Raw genomic sequence first — 26,444 nt, 5'->3', positions numbered from 1 at the left:
AGTGAGTGAGTGAGTGAGTGAGTGAGTGAGAGTGAGTGAGTGAGTGAGTGAGTGAGTGAGTGAGTGAGTGAGTGAGTGAGTGAGTGAGTGAGTGAGTGAGTGAGTGAGTGAGTGAGTGAGTGAGTGAGTGAGTGAGTGAGTGAGTGAGTGAGTGAGTGAGTGAGTGAGTGAGTGAGTGAGAGTGAGTGAGTGAGTGAGTGAGAGTGAGTGAGTGAGTGAGTGAGTGAGTGAGTGAGTGAGTGAGTGAGTGAGTGAGTGAGTGAGTGAGTGAGTGAGTGAGTGAGTGGGTGAGTGAGTGAGTGAGTGAGTGAGTGAGTGAGTGAGTGAGTGAGTGAGTGAGTGAGTGAGTGAGTGAGTGAGTGAGTGAGTGAGTGAGTGAGTGAGTGAGTGAGTGATGAGTGAGTGAGTGTGAGTGAGTGAGTGAGTGAGTGAGTGAGTGAGTGAGTGAGTGAGTGAGTGAGTGAGTGAGTGAGTGAGTGAGTGAGTGAGTGAGTGAGTGAGTGAGTGGAGTGAGTGAGTGAGTGAGTGAGTGAGTGAGTGAGTGAGTGAGTGAGTGAGTGAGTGAGTGAGTGAGTGAGTGAGTGAGTGAGTGAGTGAGTGAGTGAGTGAGTGAGTGCAGCTTTTGGTAGGATGACTCACCACATACAAGTCCCTCCATATAGTAGCCCACTCCCGCAGCGTTGTTGTAACCTCCTGAACCAGGGGCAGCTCAGTGGGAATAACTGTCTCCTTTTGCCTGCAGTAACAAAGAATGGAGAATCCAACTTCATTCCCTTAAAAACAACATGTAAACTCAGGAGGTATGTCAAACTTGTGTTAGATCACATGTTAGTCTCAGTTAATTTTTATTTAATTAATAAGACAGTAGAATGAAGTGTAAGTAAGTGGCGACAGTGCAGAAACCTATTTTGCACCCATTTCTAACTTGAGAAAGTGGCAGCAGGTACCACTTGATTTAACAACGGATTAGGAATTCACAGTCTTCTTATTAACACATCAACATTACTTTCTTCTCCCACTGATCAGAGCCAATTCTGATAAAATCCGCTGTTCCTAAAAATAATCAGCCTAATTCCAGCATTCTGATCTCTGAGATACACAAATTAAAAAATAACACAGAAATATTCAAAGCTTTACTACAAAGGAAATGCCCTTAAAATGTTCAAATTTAGATAATGGCAGTAAATTCCAAATTTTCCTCTTGACTGGCCCAGACTGGTGATCATTCAGCCAAACCAAAACAAATCTAATCTATTTTTAAATCAGTGATTATACAAAGTCCAGCTTTCATTTGGTCATTTTAATATACAATGTAATTTTTTTAGGACTGTTTAAAACCTCAACGTCTCATGGAAAAAGGGCAAATGAAAATATTTTGAGTTTTACATTTTAACCTCTAATATTCTAATTACCTTGCACAGAACTTGCTAAGCCAAGTTCCCAAATCTGGGAAAGGAAGTCAGCGCTTTACATAATTTGAGATTGGAAATCCCTCTCATTATAATTTTCAATAGATATGATTTCATAAATGGCAAGATTTCTGATCATAGAACAACCTTGTATTAACATCTGATGGTAAAGATACTGACCCACTGCCTTCAACTGTGGCATCCTTCAGGTGGATGTAGCAAGCAGGAAATATGCCCTGCAATAGGAAAAAAAATAAATATGGAACACCGTTTTACAGAAATAAATACTAGAATTGTAACAAATTATGTCACAGAGGAATCAAAATCTCTAACAGTCTCTTACCTTTTTTGATTTTCTCCTCAGCCTGTATCCCCTGTACCAGGCTAGTAAAAAACAAAAATAACATTGCTCTATCAATTATCATTATGATTTCAACTGTTTAGCATAAAAGACTAAAAAATAAACTTCAACACAATGCATATTTAATAACCAATCAAAAGTAAGTGAACAGAAACTGCACAGAATATTCAGTAAGCTTTAGAACCGCCCACCTCCTGTTCCTACACTTAGAACAAATACTTTATAGAAAGCACAGAAGTGGAGGTGTGGCAATGGGACGGTTGCATTCAAAATTATTTTTATTTTGAATTTTCAAATGGCTGAATTGCACTACCACCGACTGCAGACAAACAAAATTAGCACAAAAAAAAAAAAAAGAACTGACCCAACGTCTATGACAAGAATTGAAGAATGTGTAAATATAGAAAAGCATAAAACAACATAGTGAGTTCTATGGTGTGCAGCTCACCAACTTTAAAACGTAATATCTCAAAGCCATTGTCCAAAAGAAAAATACTTAATACTGAGATTGCAAAAGACCTTTTTACAAAAACCCAGCTGACAATGTTGAAGTCAATAAACAGCACTTCTCTCCACCAAGGTTGAATTTTACAACTTAAAAGTCTGAAAAGAGAATGCAAAGCTACTTAATATTCATTTCCAGGTTGTCAGCTTTCATCAACTGTCAGTTCTCACCTTCATATGTCTCAAGTATGTGCACCGTGTCTCCGATCTGCAGTGACAGCTCCTCTTTCCCCCGGGCATCGTAGTTATAGATTGCTTAAGAAAAAAAAAACAGAGGACAATATATGAGAAAAGGATATTACAGGTAGAGGAAAAAGGCAATAAAGTATTTGGCTCCCTTGAGGCTCCAAATGTGTGCCGCTGCAATGTGTAGTAAAAGTTACTGCACGTTTACACAACATGCACCCACACTCTATGGCAGTGTGATGGTTTGGTATTGCACCAGTTTGAGCTGTGACATCAACACACTTCCACCACCTACTGCAGAGAAATCAATACTAGAAAATGATGTCAAAACAACACTGATCACAAAAACAAAGTTACTTGAAGCAAGACGAAGCAAACTAAACACCTGATGGCAATCTGGACTGTCTCCAGACAAAATAGTATACAACACTTGATTACTTGTTTTGTTAATTTTGTTATTTACTAACCATGTAGCAAAAAAATTATAATAACCTAATGTCTTACAGAGCATCTTGCTTTTATAGATGCTGTGCTTTCATGTCTGGATCTTGAGAGAAAAATCAATATGCAGGCATCATAAAAACCAGTTTGTTTTCGAGCACCTTCAGCCTAAGCATTCTTTTCAATACGATACCGTAGAAGAACACTGCAAAAAATGTCAGTCCAAAAGATAAAAGTGATCCACTAGTCAGTCAATTAAGAGATTTGAATTAGGCAATCTTCTCTTCATTGGTGATAAAAAAATTAAAAAAAAATTAAATTGTTGAACAAATCTGGTTTCAGTTTAGTGATCCATTAGCATCAGCAAATATCTTTGTTCCAAGCTTTTGAGTTTAATGAAAATCCAGTAGGAGGTTAAGGATATAAGCTACAACACATAATTAAGAATGATCTTGTAATTCCTTAATTTTATACTGATTCAAAACTACTACTTAGGGCTTCGGACTTTATTTTGTACAGAGAATTGTGATTCTCTACAACCTGGAGCACTTTTTTTCAGAATAGCTGATTAGTTCATTTGTATAAACAAGTAAAACAAACAAACAAACAAAAAATCTACATTATAATATGGTACCATTTTAGTACACAACACAATTAAAATGACGATTATACATGTTTTCAAGTTTCTGCTCACAGGTGCAATTGGAGACCATATAAAAAGAGGGCAAATTACACAAGAGAATAATAATGATAATAATAATAATAATAATGTACATATTTTATTGATGATGATCACTTGAGACAAAATCACTTGAGACATTTAGGTCTACATTTTAGACAGTTGCCAAAAAAGTAAAAATGCTGGCTTGACAGTAATAATTTCACAGCTCAAAGGTTAATATTTAAGCCTAACATCAAATCCCCTCTGTATTCAAGGAGCTCCACTGCAGCAGAGAAGCTGGATGAGTACGGCACAAAAGTATCAATTGAGGTGCGTGTAATGAAGCTATAACAGAAAGAGCAGGAGGGCTTTAGTTCTCCTGGTAAAAGGAACACTATTATGCATCAGCGAATTACAGGGGAAAAAAAGCCTCTTGAATGTGATACAAGAACCATACAGAGTGCATTAAAATTGAGACAATGCAGAAAGAAGAATAAGCAGAAAAGTAACCAAATAAGCATCTAAATGAAGGCATCAATGTCCTGGTGTGGGTACGCACACCAGGACGGAGCCGCTTGAACTGAGATTTCCAGAGGTGAATGACTGCTTAATTAAAAAAAAAAAAAGACCATAGCTTCAGGCACTGCAACCTTCCCAGCAGGTTTGTCCTGCAAGTGTGTTATCCATTCGCCCCTAAGAACCACCTGCCATTTGAAGCACTCATTACAGTTCATTACAGACATCAGGTGGGACGTGCAATTCTTTTTGGTTCTCATTAGCTCTAGGGGGCTTATGTCTGACAGCCATGCAAAACAAAGTCTTTCTGCTTTTGTTGCCGTTGGACTCCAAGCCGTTTTATACATCTTACTCCCACACAGGAAATAAAAGTGTGTCTTTTACGCAACGGATTCTTTCAGAACAAGATGTCAGTCAGTTCAAGATGTTAAGGCAGTAAATATTTTAAAACTCCAGTTGTTGAGATTCATTGACCAGCAGGATAGTTGAAAGTCACATTTCTATTGCAAATATTTTATTTGCTTTCATTTAAGCAAATAATTAAATAAATACAAACTAAATTGTTTAAACTGGGGATTCACCTATTGCAGTTTTCTGGCCAATCACAGATGACCGATCTTTAAAAAAAAACCTTACCTGCACATTTCAATTTTAGCTGATTTATTTGTCTGAAATGTCGCTTAATATAACAAGAAAGTTGCTGAGTTGTCAACAGTGGGGTGACTATTGTTTACTACAAACTTGCAGACATGACCCAGTGGGTGAGTTTGTCATGGCAGAGCAAAAGAGGACAGTGATTGACTTTCATCAGACCTTTTCTGAAGTAGATATAATCGGTGGGAAAAATTTGCTTCATATGTAAGAATCAGAAGTCAATGCAATATTAATGTACAGCATTGCAGTTGCAAAATATCTTAGATGTCATGTTGGCTAATAATATACTTCGTCATTTGGGTGGAGTTTCACTGCCCTTTATGTCCGCACCAAAGAATATTATTTACCAAGATCTGAAAGTTCAGTCTATGTGACAGGAAGACTTTAATAAAGGGTAAAAAAACTAAGTGAGGAAATGTCATAATAATATCAAATATTGGGACTGATTCATGGGAATGTTGAGTTGATGTACAGGGAGGAAGTCACCTAAACTGGTGAACAAAATATGAGACAAAATTCCTTATCAATTTTGTGTTCATATTTATTTAAGTATTTTTTACGCTAATTTCGTTTGCATGTTGCTAATTATGCAAAAAAGATGCATTGATTTGATGTATGTGGACTATTTAGCAGTCCATTTTCTGTGTGGCATAGAGAGCATGAAATTGTGTCTGTCACTTGTTTAATTCAATGCTGTCATTTTTGTTGTCCATTTTCACACGCATGTCCACAGTGCATTTAGTCATCCCCAACAAAAACCTAACAAATGTGAGCCATTGGCCGACAGCAGAACACAGACAACAGCATTCATTCCAGCCCCACTAAAACACAAAAGGTGCCTAGAAAGATAGAAAACAACAGAGCAATCAAAAGGGAGGTGGGATTAATCTGTGTTGAATAGTAATAGCAGACCAGCCACTCTGCAGCAGTGGTAACAGTCAAATTACAGTTTCTAGCTGATGTATGTTTTGAAATCTGATCACATAAGAGAAATTTCATTATATATTTTAGATTTGTTAAAATAAACCAACACAATGCCTAAATATTAAGTAGAATAAAAATTATACAAAATGTTCAAAATTATCTTACAGATGAATTTCTGATAAAACAGGTTTCCATTCTGACTTCTTTATTCTTAGTTCCTTAAATAAAATTTGTGCAGTCAATTGCCTTCAAAAGTCCCTTAATCTGTGAAGGGAGAAATACTGAGTGTATTTCTATCCTAATGTAAAACAAGCAGTTCTGTAAATACCTCATAGGATTGTTGATGAACACTGGTGAACAAAGCATTATGAAGACTGAGGAAAACAGCAGATGTGCGAGGAAAGGCATCTTGGTCAGAAAAGAGCAAGGCTTGACCTAAATATAAAGAATGTATTTGGCATGGCAGAGAACACACACCAAATATCACATCCTTACAGTGAAACACGGTGGCATTAGCATCTTGCTAAAGGGATGGGTTTCTTTAGCAAATAGGTAAGCCAGGACAACATCAGGAAGCTGCAAAAGAAAAAAACTAAAGCAGAGATTCACCTTTCAGTTGGACAATGACCTCTTAAACATAAAGCCAGAGCTACAAAGGAAAGATTAAAATCTAAGCTTTAAAAATGGTCTGAGAATGTTTGGCAAGAATTAATTTTTTATCCGCTGTGATTGAGCTTTTTCAATTTGGAAAGAAGATTAGGTAAATATTTAAATTTCTGAAATCTTGCAAAGATGTTGGAAACGCATGACAAAAGAATTCGACCCCTATCTGCAGTAAAACCTTATTCTCCAAAATACCAACTCAGTCAGCTGAATATGGATGCTCTGCAGAAATTAAAATTTTATTAGAAAAGTTTCATTTTCCTTCCTCTTCACAATCATTGTTACGTTGTGCTCGTCTATTACATAAAATCCCAATAAAGGTTGCGGTTGCCTAGTGACAACATGTAATAATGTTCAATGAGCGTAAATATATTAAAATCAGCTTGAAAATTGCAGTGCTTGATTGAAACCTGGACAAGTTCATCTGATTTTGTATGTGATCCAAATAGCAAGACGAGATCTGGCAAAAAACAGAACGCTCCATATTTCAACAGAACATGATAAAACACCTCTGTCATCGCTTCCAGTGAGACTCTCCGATTTCAAACAAATGGAAGCTGGGAGAGCCAGGGATATCCTCTCTGGGTAAGACTTTTTTTTTCTTTCAAATGAACACAAATAAACAACCCTGGGAAGATGCTGCCTAAATGACGGCCATCTAACACAGCCCTGATATCCGAGGCAATCATTGCACAGTTTGCTGGAATCACCAAAGAGATTCCAGTCACGTGTGGATTAAATGACAGCTCTGATTACTCATAAACCTATATTTGCATATCCAAGTAAACTGATGTCAATTAGGGAGAAGTGAGGGAGAGAAAATCCATCAGAGGAAGAAGACGAAAAGCGTTAGGAAGTGGACCATGTTTTCCCTCGAGTGTGGCATGCAAATTATTTTCTGGAAACGGGATAAACAGCAGCATCATTTGATAGGGAGTGAGGTGGGGGTGAGGGGCTCATTACCATACATAACCCCTCGCATAAGGGCGTGTAAGCTCACAAAACATTATCATCAAAGGAGAAGAGTTAGGAATCAAATTATGGAACTATCTACTTAGCCAGTACAAGTCTACGCCCTCTCTACAATTATAAGCAGCCTCATCTAAATAGTGGACTGATTGTAATTCTACACTTTGTACTCCGTGATGGCCTGCACTAATCCATGCACAGTATAACATATCATTACACTCTGAAGATAATATTGTAGGTTGATGAAGAAGGGGTGGAAAGAAGGAATAGCTCTGAAAAAAACCCAGCTCCCTTGAAAGAGTCTGACTCAACTGAGGTTTTTGTTTGAAGTCCCAGTAGGCAGAAGGCTCCGAACCTTCCAGGAAATCCCAGACAAAATGGATTCTACGAGAGGAGAACCCATGAGCGGAGCATGAGGCAACTCTGAATCTGGATGGGCTGGGCTACCATAGTAAGAGAGCTAAAGTGCAACTTTAGATTAAAACTTAAAAGAGGCTTCTAGTTTTCAACTGCGTGCACAAATATCCCACTGCTCCAATAAGGATCAGCGTTCGGCTGATCGTTTTCAATGTCAAGCCCTGGTTGCATCTTTTTGAGCATCAGAGAACTCAATGATGATGCAAATATTGAGCAATGTGTGGAAACTGCTTTCATGAAAGAAGTTTCAGAGAACACAATGACGTTTTACTTCCACCTAAATGTCAAGCAAGTTGGAAGTGAATTTGTGATAAACGCTCAGGTTTGTATCAAAATGTTGCTTAGAATAAATTGGATATGGTTTTCAAATGTCGTCAACATAAAGACAGAGACTGTGTCACCATGTTTCTGCTAACATTTGTTCAATCCAAATCATTCAACAGTGATGTTTCACCCTCCAGTCTAATAAGTGGCCTTAATGAGTTAATTTGTCAGCTGCCTATTTTGGAGAAATTGTGATCCAGTATATCATAACTTATCCTTGTATGCAAATACCACCAAATTTCTCTTTTCAGAAAACTCTTCAAGGCCATGCATAATTCGCTATTCACCATATCTTTGCTTCTGAAAGAACTGCTGTGGCAAGCAGGGTTGCAGTCAACCTGTTGTTTATTTTAGACAAAAGCAAAAAGAATACCATGGTGAAGATGAGCGTCAAGTTTTTTGCAACAATAGAAGTTGCAAAAGAGTCACAACAGTTTACTGGACTTTAGTCATTGGTAGTTATTTTTAGTAGTGACACTTAAAAAGAGAACAAAACCAAGAAGAGGACTATACCACTGAGTGCTGACCAGAGACCATAAAAATAATCAGGGCACGAGAAATTACGGAGCCCCCAAGGAGACATGGGAAATTTTTTTTTTCTTTTGCGTTCCCTTGCAAAACTTTTGCATTCCCTCGCAAAACAAAAGGTTCTGCGAGGTAACGCAAAAGAAAAAAAAAGGTTTTGTGAGGGGACGCAAAAGTTTTGTGAGGGAACGCAAAAGAAACAAACATTCTCCATGTCCCCTATGTCTTTGTAAGAAATATATACCTCCATTTAAATACAGATTGACTAGTTCAGGCTTTCCCAATTAACTTTATTGTCGCGTGTATTTCTCAGCTTCACTGAAGAATACAAGCATTATCCTTTAAATGCATTCTGATTCCATACAGTGCAGAGAAGCTCCATTTAAAAAGCTACAATTGATACTTATTGGGTGAAACCAATAGTCTTTTAAATCTCAAATCTATGTAGATTTATGGATGTGAGCATCCATGAATCTAGGGATATGTAAATAAATACATTTTGAACAAAGGTAAACCCTTTGTTCAAAAATCCAGAAAAAACCCACAGAAATAAGAAGTGAAAATGAAGAAGGAAATATATATTTAATACCGTGCTTAACTTGAAAGAGGTGGACTTTAACAAGCGTAGAGTGGGCTGAGAACACTCTCCCTTCTCTGTGCAGCAAGAATGAATAGAGGATGATTATTCCACTCCAGCTGCATTTCAGCTCTCAGTGGAAAGAAGGCCAAGTTAGCAGAGAGAGCTCCACAGACAGATTACAGACAGAATAATCTATTACCAGAAGTTATATCTTACTGTAAATGACAAGCTGGACTTCTTGTTATTATTTTGAGCCTGCATAACTTTACAATTGTATTGTGAAACACATTTCAAAATACATATTTAGACCATGCTCTCAAATCTGCTGAAGAAGACGAGTGACATTACTTCTCAATTAGAGGGATCCATGATTAATTGACCCAAATATGTTGTAATTTTCTTAAGTAAAAAATTGCTCTTTGCGATACAGAAAAAACTCATTATTACTTTAAAAAATGTGCATCTTTTGCTATATTTTTCATACTTAGCGATCGCCATGTTTTCACCAGTGCAATGAATGCTGGGTTGATGATGCGGTTTTGGCCATTCTGTACTGGAATCTGCAGAATAAATACAGGCAGGCTAACTTTACCAGTGTTGTTGTTCACAATATTGCATTTGACCGGTGTTTAGTGAAATGAGTCTGCATCGCTTCCCACACACAAAAAAAAAAAACTTCAGAAGGACCTACATTTGTGCCCTCAACATTTCTCTTCCCTTGCAATATTTTCTAAACCAAAGAATTGTGCTTTTCAAGCAAGATTGAAACTTAAAGTACATATAAAACTACAGACCAATGAAATACAAACCTGCATTAGTACTCCTAAGCAGTCTACTAGCAGAACATTAAACTTTGTTTTTTTTGACAATCCTAACAATACATGTTGAAATATTTTTTGCAAATGCAATTTTTTGTTTTGGCATGTTAAACTAGAATTTTTACTTCAGCCAAACTATAAGACTCTCCCCCAAAAGTAAAGTTACGATGCAAAGTCATTCACTTGAGAGTAGCCAAACTATCCAAATACAGAACTGCATTAGCAAGAGCAGAACCTTGCAATGAGAGTGGAGACAATCAGCCATGCAGCAACTTTAAACCACTCAGATTAAGGGAAACTTACAAAACAGAAAGGTGTAATTATTTCTAGTTCCTCTCTAATAAGGTTTAATAAGAACTTTAAGTCTTCAGACTGAAGTCTGATGGTTCTAATTTAGAGGGAAACTCAAACAGCGATGTCAGAGAAGAGAAGAACTCCAACAAAACAAAACCATTTCCTTTTAGACCAATTACGCAGCCTTTTAGCTATGTCTGCAGTTGGAAAGTGGAGATAATGCTATTGTAATTAAACTGAAATTAATACAAGTGTAGCTGAGCTGCTAGACAGAGAAAACCACAGGTTTTTTTCCCCCTTGCTGGGCTGGAACCACATTGTTCCTCTCGCTCACAAAAAAAAAATCCCAAGAGGAAATACTACTGAAGATATGACTGTATCACAATAGAGGGGACCCTTCCAGAAGGAAATGCTGATGCTTTTTATGTCTTTAGGAAGTTGCACAATACTTCACGTAGCATATAATGTACAAAAAAGTGAAGAGAGTAAAACTTTATTGCTTACTGGAATTGAAGGAGAAATTTTTTCCATGAATGAAAAGATAAGAAATGCAAAGAGAGGAGCAGGTGGCAAAAAACAACTTAGTGCCAGACGCCAAAGTCAGTAATGTCTTTTGGCACAACTTCCTGCCATTCACCAAGCCCCTCTAGAGGCATGTGGCCACAATATGGAAGGGCAATAACTTTACTGCCACCGCTTCTGTGGAGCTTTAACTGAAAATCATCTTCGTAGTACAACAGGGAGAGAGAAAGAAGGAGCAGATCCAAGCTCTTTACAGAGCACTGAGCAAAGCCTTTCACTGAGAATTTCCAACACAGTGGTCTAGTGTTATTTGTGGGAGTGTGTGCTGGCTCTGCGAAGCAACCTAGCTTGCACTTTGCACACGAATCCAGAGCTGCAGAAAGAATAATCTTTTGATTTTACATGACTCAGTTTTATACTTTTTTTTTATTTGTGTCATTCACATTTTGACACATTGCAACCACAGACGATATATGCTTTTGTGACAAACCAAATGATGTGTATTAGAAGCTAAATTAAAAAAATTAATAAAATGAAAACTGTGGCATGGGTATGAAGTTTAGCATCTTGACTCAAAATACAGCAGCAAACCTTTCTGTTTGTAGTAGAGCTTGAAAGGTTTGCCCTTTCTTTTCAAAACAGCTCAGGCCAACACAGACTGGATGGAGAGAATTAGTGAACATCCATTTCCATGCCTTGCCATGGATTCACAACAGGATTACATGATCCTTCCACCACCGTGTGCACAAGACAGTTCTTTCATACTGAGATAGCTTTGTGCAAAACACATTATAGGTTTGAATAGTATTTTTTTAGAGAAGCAAATTAGGCAAAATAAAAAAGCACACTTATTTTTCTTCTACTTCACAACTTTGCAAGATTTTTGCTGTTTCAATATATTACATATCAATAAGTTACAGACTGAGGTTTCAAGAGGTGTGCATAATTACTTCTTTACTTAGTGGCACAAATGTTTGCAGCGCTTTTTCAAATACTAGAATAGCTCAGAATGAAAAATCAGCCTTTGCACAGAAATATGCACCAATTATTTCTTGCTCTGCTTTCCAACTCTCATGAAACAAGGCTAAGGACCCAGTAATTACTTTTAAACATTTCTAGAGAAATTCTAGAATTGACTCAGCAAGTTTACTTTGAAACACCTTCGCCCACATTCAGCCAACACCATGACTTCATCGACGTGACTGAACTTTTATTGCTTCACATCTGCTACAATAAGAGGTGCTGACTGACAACCGGAAATGCTCGCAACCTGTTCTTCACGCTGCTATTTATAATCTTATACTGGTGGCTGTCTTACCAAAACAGATGTCGCATACATTCCTGAAAGACCTGAGTGTTGTTGCGATGAAATAACTTTCCAGAGACAGATGGAAAATTCTTAAATACAGTAACACTAATCCTAGATTTTAATCTATTGCTTCATTGCCGGCACACTTCTGCTGAATTTTAAAAATTAAGCACACATGCAAAATTATCTGTTTTAAATTGCTGGGATAGTTGAGTATAATCCACTGAAGCTCTTCCTCTCTCAGGACAGGTGGGTCGGTCACCCGGGGAAACAAAAAACTAATTTTGCATTTGGCCTTAAGATTAATTTGGACCTCAGAAGTTGAAATTGTCAAAGACTATGCTCTATGTGCATGTTAAAAGAACTGCATGTCTAAACACAATGTACAGACAACAACACCAGCCACCTTCTTAAAAATACCTGCCATTAATAGTAGTCTAAATAATTTACACAATTTTGTCACTAAAGCAAGAGACAAATTTAAAATCTGCAATAAAAACTGATGGACATATAAGTGCATCTTAATATCCTTCAATATCATTGAAAGCTAGCCCACATATTGAAAAGGTAATTCACCTTAACAATGCTGTTTGAAAAGTGGAAGCCATATACTATGCAGATTCATTCCTGACAATGTGATTAATTCTAGTGCCTAAGTTCCAATCAAAACCCAGAAATTCAGTTTCCCAAAAATGATAGCTTCACTTAAGAAGAGGAAAAAAAGAAAAGATTCCATCTTTCCCTCTGAGTATAAAGCAAAAAATACAATTACAAAAGTAACTAAGAATGTTGTATCCCAGCATAATTATTTAAATTTAAGTGGAAGGAAAAAGTGAGGAAAAAAGAGACACAAGTTGTGATCTATGGCTTTCAACTGCAATCTAAAAGCAAGCTTTCCCACTCGGTGATGATTTGTTGAGCCATGTCATTACTGATTTTGGTGATTTTTGTTTTATCAAGTATAATGTCAGTGCAGACAAAGCCCATAATAAGTATTGAGAGCATATACTTACTGTACATTGCAACAACATACTTTTAAATAGGACAAATATTTTGCATTTAAAATTTATTTATTTATTTATTTTATTTTGAGAGGATTTTCATTAGCTTTAAATGAAAAGTGAAAGAATAGAAATGAATCCGAAATACTTATCACTGAGTCACTTTTTTTATTGAAGAAATTTACAGCTTGATTTTGCTAAATTTTTCAAGATGCAGCTGTAATTGGATGCTCTATAATCAAAAGCAATGTTTCCATGTTTGCAGAGCTTTAGCCTATTACTTTTCTTTCGAAACCTCAGTGGTTACATGGCAGCACAAAGATGATGCATGCAGTTTCTATAGGATCTCTATAAGACTTGCTGCTTTCTTACATTGTGTGTGTAAATATATATATATATATATATATATATATATATATATATATATATATATATACACAAATAAAACTGCCTCTTGAGTCTCTGAGCTGCAAGGTTCTGACTTTTTCCAAGTATTTATCTAGGCACACATACTCACACAAGATACAGAAAACACACAAAAGGCTATTTCATCAAATGCCAGGCTTCATGAAGGGCCGTCTCCTGCTGCATGCAGGCGTCCCGAGCTCGTCTGCAACGACAATTGATGACTGACACCTCAATTACAAGTCTCCACAACAACCAATGGGACATTTTAAAGGTGACAAATGCAACATTAATATGGACTGCTGCTAATATTGGGGTTGACATTTGTATAATCTGAGCAGCCTCAGTGCTGTTGAGCTCGGTGAGTTTCGTTATGCATGAATCTCAACATTAGAGGACTCGAAACCAATTCAGCATAATACAAAAATTTAACTCTGAGGACATTTATATAAGTGAAATAAACAGGCTGCGTGGACAGTTTCTAACATTTTGCTTGTTGGTGCCATTGGTAATTACATTTAAAGCCTGTACACTCCATTATTCCTACTATTTTACAGCTAGGTATTGCCTTTTGAAGTACTACTGAAGTTAAAAAAATCAGTGGGTCATAAGCAATAGGTACCCATTGTGATATTGTAACTGAAAAATATATATTTGTTTTTTTATACAGTGCATTATTATTACTGTAGCTTTACATTAACACACTTGCAGTAGGTATTTAAAGGGAAAGCTGATAGTGTTTTATATTATCAGTAGCAAAGGTTTTTCAGACTGATTAGCGAACAAAGGTTGCGAGACAGGAAATAATGTCAATATGTTATTCAGAGGACTGTACGTAATATTCATAGATGCCACTTTTAGATGTTTGTGGCTTATGTCAGTTGCTAACTTAGATGATTAAAATTAGTTGTAAAACTATATTTGCAGGCATAAAACAATTCTTGTAAAGTAGGGTTTCAATATTTTAAAACAAAAATAATATTAGCGAGTTGACATTTTAAACTTAATGTTCCTCAATTTATATCACAAACTAGTGCTGTTAGCATCATCATTTCTGTAGTTTCCTTATGTATTGCCCAGAGAAACTAGATATGTTCCTAAAGGAAATCTCATGCCTTACCAAGTTCAGTGTGAGAAAAGAGGGAGAATATAAAAAAGCCAAGATAAAGGTTTGTTTTAATGCGCCTTAGTAATGTAAGTGCTCGCAGCAACAACATCCACACCATAGGGTGAGGCTAAAAGTGCCTTGCAGAAGAGTTTACTAATTCAGTGACCAGATTTTTGAGTTTCTGATCAATTGGCTACTTGTCAGGATTGACAGGGTCCAATTCAAGTCAACTAATGAGAAAAACTAAAATTGGAAAAAGGTACAAATGTGCTATTTGGTCAAACAGACGAACTAATGGTTGAGACAGTAATATACCAAAAAATATTTTTAAATTTAAAAACTATAAAGTTGAAAGACCTACTTCTGTTTATACAAAATAAATGCATGGCTAGATTTTGTCATCGCACCACACTATGTGTTCAAACTTAGCAAGAGCGGTAACTAAAGCTGTTGCCTGTTTGAAGGCTCTCGCATACTAATCTGAGCTTACTGAATCTAAATTATGTAACAGCATATGTCTGCATCAGTGACCTTTGTTTCACTTTGACATGTTACACACCATTAACCATCTGTCAAGCGAGCCAAAGCAGCACAGCAGGATTCACTTCAGACAAAGGCCCAAGCTGCTTGGAATGTCCACAATCGATGCTGAGGATACCGGGGAGGACACCCAAGCGGGAAAGACAACCAACATGTCTCGCTGTCTTCTTGTCACACTGCATTTGTTAGGCTGACAAAAAGGAACGTAGGGCCCTTTGTTGTTGTCATAAAAGTTCACATACCTATAAGTGTCGACTTTGACCACAGACACTCTGGTGACACAGACTCTGCCACCAATACAGAGACAATCAGTCACATAAACATTCAAAGCAAGTGGAAGGCCTTATTAGTCTACCTAAAGCAAATAAGATGCATCTTCCGCTTTCATCTTCCAGAGATGATTATTTACCTTCAGGGTATGTTGGCTGAAATCAACATTGTTTACATATTTTGGGTTGTGACTTAGGGATTTATACCTAGACTGAGCTTTTGGAGCGTGACACAAAAGTGTCCCAGCTTTGTCTCAGTGTTGAGCCAAGATGAAATACTGTGGAAGCACTTAGCTATGCACTGATTAAATAGGCCAGCTGTCATTTGTCTTAGCCACCATCTCACAGCAAGCCACTGGGAGCTGTACTATTAGAACTGCCTCACCGAGCAAAACGACCCACAGTAAATATATGATTCCCTTTCAGAATGAATAAATAGCAAAGTCATACTGACCTCCAAAGGAAAAGGAAGAAACATGATGACTGGAGTTTCTCAAAAAGGTAAATTAGGAGCATCTAATGAATGGTCAAATATATATTTAATTATTATGTTAATAATTGCTTTGCTTTCACACAAATTTAGCACAAAACATTTTTCAAAGGTTTTTGTCTTTAATGTAGATACATTTATTCAGTGGAGAAAAAAATTTAATCTAAAATAAAGAAAGTAATAGATTTTCACTAAACAAGTGGCACTTAACACTTTATCTTTGTAAATTGATCAGAGTAAATCATCTATCTACGTTTCCATGGGGTATAAATATGATGTAACAAATACAATCACTTCTACTAACAACTTTTTAAAAGTTCAAGAAAGCACTCTTTTCAATTAGGTGATATCATATGTGTTGGTTTTAATATGAGTGCATAAAAATTATGCTATTGTGGTAGTTTTACTCAAGGTTGTTATACAAAAAATGTCATACCATATCTGCTCAATAACTCCCGCACTGATGGGTTAAATGAGGGAAAGAATAGACTTGGGTGAGCCGAGGTCTCGTGGATCAAGTTTTCAGTATTTGAAAACAAATGAGTTAACTCTACGATGCACAAAGACATAAGATTTCTGTCGGCTAACGTGTGGTCTCTCAGGTTTTGATAATTGGCCGACAATCGGCGACATAAGGTCGTGTCGTGCGTGCTGGGCATTACACTAAGAAAATAAGGAAGGGAGGGTCAGTGGAGAGCACCGGAGTTTCATTCAGTGTCATCAACAGTAAGAGAAAGAGGCAAGAAGAAACGATATTGCCGATAATTGAAATGAGGTCGATAGTTTTAATTTATCGTGCGATTAATTGATTTATCGTTTATTGCGACAGGCCTAGTCACACACTTCCCACTTATCAACATCAGAAGGAAGGATGTGAGAGTCAAGAAAAAACAGAACAGACCATCACACAGCTCTGTGGATTCATTGCACACTTCAGAAATACCAAACAAACCCTATGATCACAACAAAAAGATAAGAAAAACTTTCTCCTCCTAGTGTTCAATGAGGATCTTGACTTGTAATCAGATCTTAGCATAACTCAGGGAAAAAAAAGCCATCATGTTCTGTCAAGTCAACAACAAAGAAGGAGCTCAGGGGTTTTCTTAAAAATCTGCAGTGTTGCTGAAGCTGTTGTTGCTTTGTTAAATGTGATTTTAATAGACTGCAGCAGGGATTGCTTTCTCACCATTTCTTCCATATTAGAGATGAGCCAACCTGAGATCTACTGATAACCTCGTGTAAAGGCTTTGGTTATTGGAGTACCACATTATTCACACTGAAACCTAAATCTTTATTTCCGAAAATATATAATATGATCAACCTGGTTTTATTTATAACAGGAAAACTACAAATGATAGATCGATTAAGTGTTATCAATAAGAGTTGTTTTATTTTTGATGCTGCTGTGAAAAAGTATTTACTCTGCTACAATCGTTTCACACACAACGACAGCCATTGCTGATGCCTCTTAGGGTCATTTTGATGGACTGGCCACTCCTGAAAAGCTCTACCAAATGCACCTTGTTTTTTGATGTTCCTTATGGTTCTAGGTGTTTGCAGAATGATTATAGCATGATATCACACTCAAAAATCAGTCAGTTTTGCATAATACTGCCTCCAGCCTTTAAAAGGTTCCCAGAAACTGACATTAAGTGGGGGAAAATATAAGCAACCTTTTGGCATCAAGTGCCAGCAACCTGTGGGGGAGGAGAATGTCTTTTAAATGTTAATTTTACCCTGAGACAAGTTATTAGTGGAAAGCAGCCTAATAAAGATAGGAAAATATTTCACACAAAACTGCTTCAATCAGGGCTGTAAAGAAGAATAAAAGACGGGCTGTGCAATTTTAGAAACATATGGTAGAAATTTTAGTAAGTAGCTGAGACTGCGGTTTAATTGCAGCCACATTTGTTAGCTTACTGCACTCGGGAGGTGGGAGCCGATTTTTTTAGAGTGCTGGGAAGGGTCCTTATAAATTACTTTTGGCTCAAGTCAAGAGACGGAGCGACTGCATCTCTATTTTCTGCTCCCAATGTGTCACTCACCAGTAACCTGTTCCAAGAAAAAGCTCTCTGAAGTTGTCAGGTCCAAGTTTAAAATGGGAATCATAGCAACAAGGGTCCTGAAATTTAGATCCAAGTGTGTGTTCATGTGTGACAGACTGTCCTTTCAGATAAGCCACCACCCTGTGACCCCCCAGGAAGCAATTCCTCCTAGGCTAAATCTTAAACGATGGTGAAAAAAAAAAACTCCACATTTCCTGTTCTGAGTTTAATAGATATCATCGTGTTAAACTTCATAGAGAAGAAATTTCTCACAGGCAATCTGTGCTTAAGTCTTAAAACTGACGTGTTGATTCAGTTAAGCCTTCTTTAAGTGTTCCCTGGGTTCCCTTCTAGAGCTACATCTCTCTGAAGTCTCTTAAGGAACAGCAACATGTTGATGAAACAGAATTAATGAGGCAACATTTGAAATTAGCATCAAAAAGTATTTCCGGTAAATTCATCACAGAAGCCCAACAGAGCAAGATAGATCTCCTCTGGGGCCTTGTTGAGTCATTTTAGGGATGCCACAAGAATAACTAAACATCAAAAACCTTGATCTCCCTAATTTATGCTTAGCTTTAAGGTATTTGTCAAGAAATAAAAATCTGCAAAGGCAAACGAGAAACCTCTCTTTAAGAAATGGCCTTCATTGCTTTTCTGTGATGATCTTACAAATGCAGGCCGAAACTGAACAGAAAATTGAAGCTAAAATAAAGCCTCTGTCAAGTACAAGCTCTAAGTTAATATACGAGACACTGACAAAACTAAATTCTAAGTTTGAGCAAATATATATTCTTTTTTCTCTCTGACATCTCCTAATTCTTTTTCTTTAAAAGAGAAATGTTTTTTCTCTTCTGCTGAATTTATTTAACATGCATTTTGTTATCATAATGTTATTTATTTTTTGCCATATTTATTTTTATAAATCACTTAAACCAAAAAAAATGCACGAAATAAAGTAAAAATATATTTTCATAATAATGAAATAAACAGCAAGCAGAGCCTGATATGAAGGCTTCTAGGAGCAATACACATTCAAGTTTAAAAGTAGGGCTGCACAAAATACTGTATCGCATCAAATATGCCAATGTAGTATGCAATACAGTTGTTAAAAACTGCTTGGGTCCAATATTTGGGAGGCCATAATATTGTATCTGTGACGCATTTATGCACTTGGTGGAGGAAAGAAACTCAGTGGTTGCATTTATTACCTATCGAAGCTCTTATCTGTCACGTCTCAATTTTTTTAACTGCTCACTACTTTTCCTTTGGCAGCTCCATAATCTTTGTCTGATGTCAGATATTTCCACTATCCCTACTCCTGGCCAAGTCCAATCGTTTCCACCTTTTTAGTCTAAACTTGTCACATAACTGCTAAACCTAAGCTTTACCTTTAACATACTCATTTGTAATTCTCTCCACTTTTATTTCATCCTCTTTCAACTTCACTTCCCTTCATCATAAAAGCCATAAATCATAAAAATCCTCACCCTCAGCTATCCCTCTGTCACAAATTACCTCTGACAATCATCTCCATTCACTGCTTCCTTCCAGCATTCTCTTCTTCACCTCACTCATATGGCGCCCTTTGCTTTGGACAGTTGCCCTTTTAAGCTCGCCGAAGTTCATTAAGTCTACTCCATACAGTTTCATTGTTCCACTTGCCTTTCTCTTATTTGCAGCCATGTATTCTCACTCAGCTAGTCAGAATACATGGGTTCTTTATTTCGTCTTCTTTATTTCCTTCAGAAGCACAAACCTCCACAAGGTTTGTGCTGTATGGACTTTCCGATCTGTGTGGATCTGCAAACATAATAGCATGATGACACCAAATTCATCTCAACTGTCAAACAGTTAATCAACACTGTAAAAAAAATAAAAATAAATAAAATCAAAATCAAGCCTAATTAGCAACTTGGCAAACAGAAAAAAACCATTGAAAACCTAAAATTTATTCCAACAAATATTTATTTATGAACTCTTCCTAAGTTAAAACATTAGTATTCCTGCTTCAAATTGAATATGAACTTGTTTCTTTGCATAATGTGAGGTCCAAAAGCACTGCATCTATTTTGTTAATTTGACCGTTTCTCAGTTTCTGCTAATAAATACAAAATTTTTTCAGACATGTTGTCAGAAGCCCATTTCAGAGAATAAAATAATGTTCATTCTACTCAAACATGTACCTATAAAAAGTAAAATCAGAGAAACAGATCATTTTAAGTGGTTTCTTTATTTTTTTTTCCAGAGCTGTATATGTGCTAATTTAAAAGAAATAACATTACGTCTCCTTTAAAACCAAGATTTTTGATCAGTGCTCACTAACATTTTTATTTTGTTTTTGCACAGCTATCACATCAACTATTTTAAAAACGTTCAACAGCAAATCAATTTAGTAGTTTGTTTTTTTTCACCTTGATAATAAACACAATACCCTTTGTAAGCAGCAGCAATTATTTTCAGCACATCTGCAAAATGACTTGAAGAGTTTTTTCCACCTCCACCAACAAAGCAATTTGGCCCATTATGAGAACAGTTTAAGTGGCAAGACAAAAAAAAAAAAAAAAAAAGTTTTGCTGAAACAGAAATAGATGCATACAGAGCACTGACAGCCACACAGGCCTCACAGAGAGCTCATTAGCACTCCTCGGTCAACACATGAAGTATTAAAAGTGCATCAGCTGTGCGCCCTACCAATCCTCTCCAACCATGATGTGGCAGCAGCTTTTCTTTCATCTAATGAGTCATCCCATGACTGCATTCAGCGAGCCAACTGAGAATTTTCTCCAATATTATTTGAGGGAAAGTCAACTTTTTAATTTACACGAGAATGATGAGGGGGAAATCATTAGCATCGGTTCTTCATTTTCAGAGACACACACACACACGTTTAACGCAGCACACACCGGGTCGGAAACACTGGAGCTCGTTTAAAAGCTACAGTCAAAGGTTCAGTTTCACCTGCTGAAATCATCCATCAGTCAGCATCAGCACCCATCTGTCAGCTGCAAATTTTCACTAATGGACATAAAAAGGGCTCAGCATGGCTGCAGTGGCATAAAGTACAAGCATTAAAATTAACCAATGTGCTGTTGTGAAACCAAACCTTGCAAGAAAAGGTTTTCAAATGGATGAAGATTTCCAGGAATTGGATCTGGACCTTCTGTGGGATTCCCAGAAGAACCAGCTGTAGCTCCATCATGCTACTGTTTGACTGTGTAATACACCACTTTTGGAATGTTTGACAGATTATTTCAGTATCCTATTTCACACTCTCTTTTACAAGGCCATCAAAATGCAACCAGTGTTTCTCTCAAATAATGGACGCAAACACATCTGTCCATCTTTCGTTTTACCAGAGTGCTTTATGAGATTGCTCCTTCACATTTATTCAGGCAAACCGTGCAGAGGTGTTTATTGCACAGATTCAGACGACCGTGCAAATATTTGGAAGGAAATATTAAGAGCATAAGTCCTTGAGATAAAAGCTGGAGAAAAATGTGTCGTCGTTGTCGAAATATATAAAATGCCATTTTAAAGCACAAACAGTGAACCTCAAGTATTTCCACATTATCCTACATATAAAGAGAAATGCAATTCTCTCTGATGTTTTTGTTTGACTATTTACAATATTTTTGTTCAAGTCATTTACGCTTTTTCTGTCCTAGGAAGCAAAGTAGTTAGGATCTAAACTGCCAATGTAAATGTCAATCTTCTTTATATCACACTTTAAACAAATAAAATTGCACCAAAATGCTGCACTGCAATGAGTATTTAGATGATTCATCAGCAAAGCAGTTTACTGGGATATCATACCTCCTACATAAGTCAACAATAACATAAGGAAACTACCATAGGGCTTAACATAGAACAACAGTTGATAAATATTCACCTACTGGGTCAGAGAAATGCATGCCCAGTTAGCAGGCCAAAGCACAATAATGCCTTTAATGTCATTATACCAATAAATAAATTATAAAATGATGATCTCAATTACAAAGTCATCTGAGAGAGTAAATCTGGTCCGTAGGAACAAAGAGGTTGAGGACCTCTGATTCAGCAGACTAAAAATAAAGTTTGACAGAATAGAATTTTCCATTTTTCATTTTTATTTCTCTCATATCACGGCATCTACAAAACATATCAATATCTCCCTCAAAACTGCCAGAGTTTTGACTCTTTTAAAGTTTCACTGTCATTTTTATTCATCTACTTTTGACCCCCAGAATAGACATGTGCTGCCATCAAAGTATGCAGAGATTGCAATACATTTATTATGTTAAACAATGGTTGAACTTCTCTCAATTTCTATGGGCTCTACTGTTTAACATGCATAAAAAGCAATAAAATAAATTCATGTTTCAGAGCAGAAGTATAATTTGACACTTTTTCTTAATTTTGACAAACCCAACCCTTAGTTTGAGTAAAATTTATTCAGTGCAGAAAAAAGGACTATGTTTAATAAAAATTACAGGCAGATGAGCGATGGAAGCCAATTTCTTTTACCACAGTAAAAAATGCCATGTTGTGGCCAACATGTCTGGAAAACAACTATGAAGATGCTGTTAGCATGCAAACTGATTGTTTATATCAGAAAATTGGTTTCTTCTACTACCATCACAAACATAAACTTTCTGTTAACTTTCCTGGGACAGCAGAGTATTTCTGATTGTTTATGTAGTTCTCTGCATTCCTCCTGTCAACAGTTGACAACTTGATGAACTTAAAATGTTTTGAGATGTTTTTCCTGATTACACATTTCCCCTCCTTCAACAGGAAACCATCTCAGTCACTGCTGTTATTATCTTACACCTGGATCACAGGCCAGCTGACTGACGTGATCCAGGAATGCCCCAGCGGTTAGTAAGCTAGTGCCGAATAAAAGTCCCGATACGCCTTGAAGGTTTTGTTTCCGGGTTACGACCAGAAACTTTGGCAAATTTATGTGACAGACCCACACAACACAGTGCATATTTTGCCAAAACAATCTGAAAAGAATTGTGTAAATTTGAAATCACTCCCCGTCACTTCAACAGACAAACTTTGAACATCTCACAAGAGCACTGGTTAACCCATCATCTGAAAATGAAAAGAGTATGAGATAAATGCAAGCCACCCAATTAAACTGAAAGCATTTATCATAGAGGCAGCTAAGATGTCTATGTTAAGAATGAGACCCTCACCTAGAAGGGAGAATCTGCTAAAAGGACTACAATCAGTCATTCACCTCACAAATATGGCCATTATAGAAAAATGTCAAGAAGAAAGTGCGGCACATCACCTTTACTACAGGCAGTCACTGCCACCACAATGACTCCTACAGGGAATAATTGTGGTGGCAGCATCATCCTGCGGGAGTGCTTTTTGTCAGAAAGGAATAAAGATCCCAACAATGTTGATGGGAAGAAGAAAACCTGCTGGAAGCCAAAAATGGCTTATCTTGAAGAAGGCCAGCCATGGACACTTGCAAAGTTGAGCTCAAAACATTTCACAACATTTATTTGCCGGAATGGCCCAGTCAAAGCCCAGACCTATATCCAAAGTCAAGAATCTGCGGCAAAACCTAAAAATAGGTTTTCACAGGCTTTTTCGCCATTCACTCATGCTATCACTCATGGAAAATGTTCAAGATGGTTCTAAAAGAAATATTTTTAGAAATAAGAATGCTCACAATTTCTTTATTGTGTAAGAAAGAGGGAAGAATTATTTACTCCATTTCTACAATCATACACGTTTATATATTGATCCATTGTAACATGACAATTGTGTCTATAATTGTGTTTAGATAGGGAAATAATAGGAATGGTTTTAACCCATAATAAACTTGTTTCTGGTTACTGCTGGGTGGCTTTAATCTGCAATTGTCTATCCGCGCGCTGACAGTAAACACCCGAAAAAATAAACACGGCAATAAATCACGACTTTTTCCATGTAAATAAACACAAGTGATAAATGGCGGGGTCCGTTTTTAGCTGGACTCTTCCGTGTACAGCTCACTAGCAACATAAACTGCAATTACGAGTCCAGATATCCCAAAGGAGAGACAAGTTTTCAGACCAAGACGTAAAGCTTTGAGCAAACGGACGAATTAAAGGAGCAGTCACAAACTATGTTTTGAGTGTTGGGCAGGGCTTGCCAGTCAACAGACCTAAACAGCTACAAATAAAGAGGCAGCCTGGAACTAGATGGTTAATTTGTAGCAAATCGAGGCCCCAACAACACAGGAAGCAGCGCTGAAACTAGGCGCGCCTCTAACAATTCCCAATCCACACTCTTCCCCACAAAAGACGCACATTCCTCGTTCTGCGTTTCTGACGAACTAGCGGGAAAACTATGATTTGCATTCCTCCAGCTCAGGCACATTTCTACCTGAAACACTCCTACGCCGCTTTAACATACACTCAGCCGGCCGCTTTCTAATCCAGTTCTCGCCCCCCCCAAAAAAAAAAACTTGTCCAGTGAGTCTGATAAAAGAGCAGAGGGCTAGGACGAGCTAGCGATGGGAGCGTGCAAGTTTTTGTTACGTACCAACTCCATACTTTTCCTTCTTTGAGGGCACCCAGCGAGACATCCTCAGAGTCGAGGCTTGGCTTCCGCGAGTTTTGTCCTGCGTCGCCTGTTTGGAATTAAAAACGTCAAGCGAGCGTTTGTTTTCCACTTCAAAGCAGACTTTTTTTCCCCTCAGACTTTTTCTCTGAGCTTTGGGGAGCTGCTCCGAGCAGCCATTTTCCAACAGTGACAGGACGCTCCGCAAGGGGGAGGAAAGGAACACAACTTTTTTCACTCAGTAGGCGTTCATGCAGAAGGCATCCAGCTCCATTTGTACTGCCATGAAAAGCGTGACTGAAACTGCCACATGATTGAAAACATAAACAAATAACCGTTGCTCTTAATATTGTTTCATGCAATGTTATGCAGCTTCATCACACTGAATTAAAGTATCAGAAAAAATGAAATACAAAAACTTAAATCTATGTGTCATATAATTTCACACAGTGAACATGTTCAATTATTTATTTCTAAAACCTTTGAAGCAGTGATTGGAAACCAACACCAAGCGCATGTTTCTCAATTGTGACTCTGACCCTAGTGTGCTGTATCAAAAGAAGTGAATAGAAAGTTTAGTGGAAGGACACTCACCATGTGTAACTGCAGTCCTTGAGTGAATTGTGATACAAACCCAATTTAAAAGTGTCTGGGAATGTCACAAGGCTGGAGTTGGTGGTTCCAGAGCCCACACACTGAAACATTTGCAGGACAGGAGCTACAACCACTGGATTCATATTAAGCCACTCTTGAAACTAAGAAACCATCAGAATCACATTCACCAGGTTAATGAAAAGGGGCACTGAAATGTTGCACCATCTTAGGAAAAAACCTCAAGTTCTGTTTCTCACTTAAACTGCTCTCATAATGGGGAAGATCCTGTATACCAGTGAACTTTTGTCTATATCTTGACACAAAACAAGCTGATTCTGAACTAGATCTACTCTGTGAGCAGCTTGTTCAAAGTTATTTAGCTAAATGCATATAAACAAATAGAACAGATGTATAATAGTAATATGCCACAAAAATTTGACCAAATTTCTCCCAAAGAGTTATGAGATGGAAATGTGCTGTACAGCAGATGAAGGATTGTGATTCTTTCAGGTCTTTTGTTGGTTCTGTTGTGGATTTATCTCAGGTTCTTTTTAAGAGATGAATTCAGATTTGTTTCATCTTTTGGAAATACTTTCTTTTTCAACTCTGACACTTTTCAATTTAAGTTAATACCACACAATGTTCAGCTACTAACAGATAGTGAAAAAAGCAACCAAAGTGCAAAGAAAACTTTGAAACACTTTCAGAAAGTCAGAAAACTTTCAACCTGAATTAGAATTAGAATGCGTAGAGCACACACCAATATCTGACTCTTCCGTTGTGAAACTGACAGAGTAGAGGAATCCAAGCGAGCCTGTTATCTCCTGAGTCAATAAGGGATTTCGCTCCTGTGATTTGCTAAACAAACCTTAAGAAAGATGCACCTGGTCCACAAATTGGAATTCATTCATCTTTATTCATCTGGTTTGCAGAATGGATAACCCTACTGGGTTCATCCGGTGCTTCGTTGAAGTCTCTCAGCTGCATGACCTTCACACCCTCACTTGCTGTGTTGGACTTTTTCCAGTAGAGGGCGTTACTACTCTCAAAATTACTCTGATGAGGCATAACATCATTAACACTGACAGGTGAAGGGAATGACAAACAGCTAAGACATTAATTATTTATGTCCCTGTGAATTTAAGGTTTTAAGTAATGTTTTAAAGTGATAAATGTTTATTCTAACCTTTTAGTCTCATCTTGAATCTGTTAGAATATCTCTTGAGGATGCAAAAAATTCAGAGTGATGATAAGGAGGCCTTCTTATCTCAAATACTTCTAGCTCATCACCAAAAATAGATCATTAAAATAATTCCTGAATGCCATTTTTTTGTGTTCTTGAGGAGAATGTAAATATGTTCTAGCAAGC

At 37.2% G+C, this 26,444-nt stretch overlaps 1 protein-coding gene across 2 annotated transcripts in view; it reads right to left on the bottom strand.

Moving 5' to 3' along the window:
* Window positions 1-24,661, bottom strand: part of dock1 (dedicator of cytokinesis 1) — a 200,497-nt gene extending 175,836 nt beyond the window's left edge. For both annotated transcript variants that reach the window (XM_055042817.1, XM_055042818.1), the window contains exons 1-5: window positions 24,464-24,661; window positions 2,446-2,529; window positions 1,753-1,793; window positions 1,590-1,645; window positions 640-736 (exon numbers count right to left, since the gene is read on the bottom strand). In XM_055042817.1, coding sequence (XP_054898792.1) covers window positions 640-736; window positions 1,590-1,645; window positions 1,753-1,793; window positions 2,446-2,529; window positions 24,464-24,506 — 321 coding nt within the window. In that variant the 5' untranslated portion in view covers window positions 24,507-24,661. The remainder of the gene's footprint in view (window positions 1-639; window positions 737-1,589; window positions 1,646-1,752; window positions 1,794-2,445; window positions 2,530-24,463) is intronic.
* Between the last annotated feature and the right edge of the window lie 1,783 nt (window positions 24,662-26,444).

This window comes from Poeciliopsis prolifica, unplaced genomic scaffold (genome assembly GCF_027474105.1).
Source record: "Poeciliopsis prolifica strain line A6 unplaced genomic scaffold, Auburn_PproV2 SCAFFOLD018, whole genome shotgun sequence".
In the NCBI taxonomy this organism is placed as follows: Eukaryota; Metazoa; Chordata; class Actinopteri; order Cyprinodontiformes; family Poeciliidae; genus Poeciliopsis; species Poeciliopsis prolifica.
This window is presented reverse-complemented; position numbering and strand designations above follow the sequence as displayed.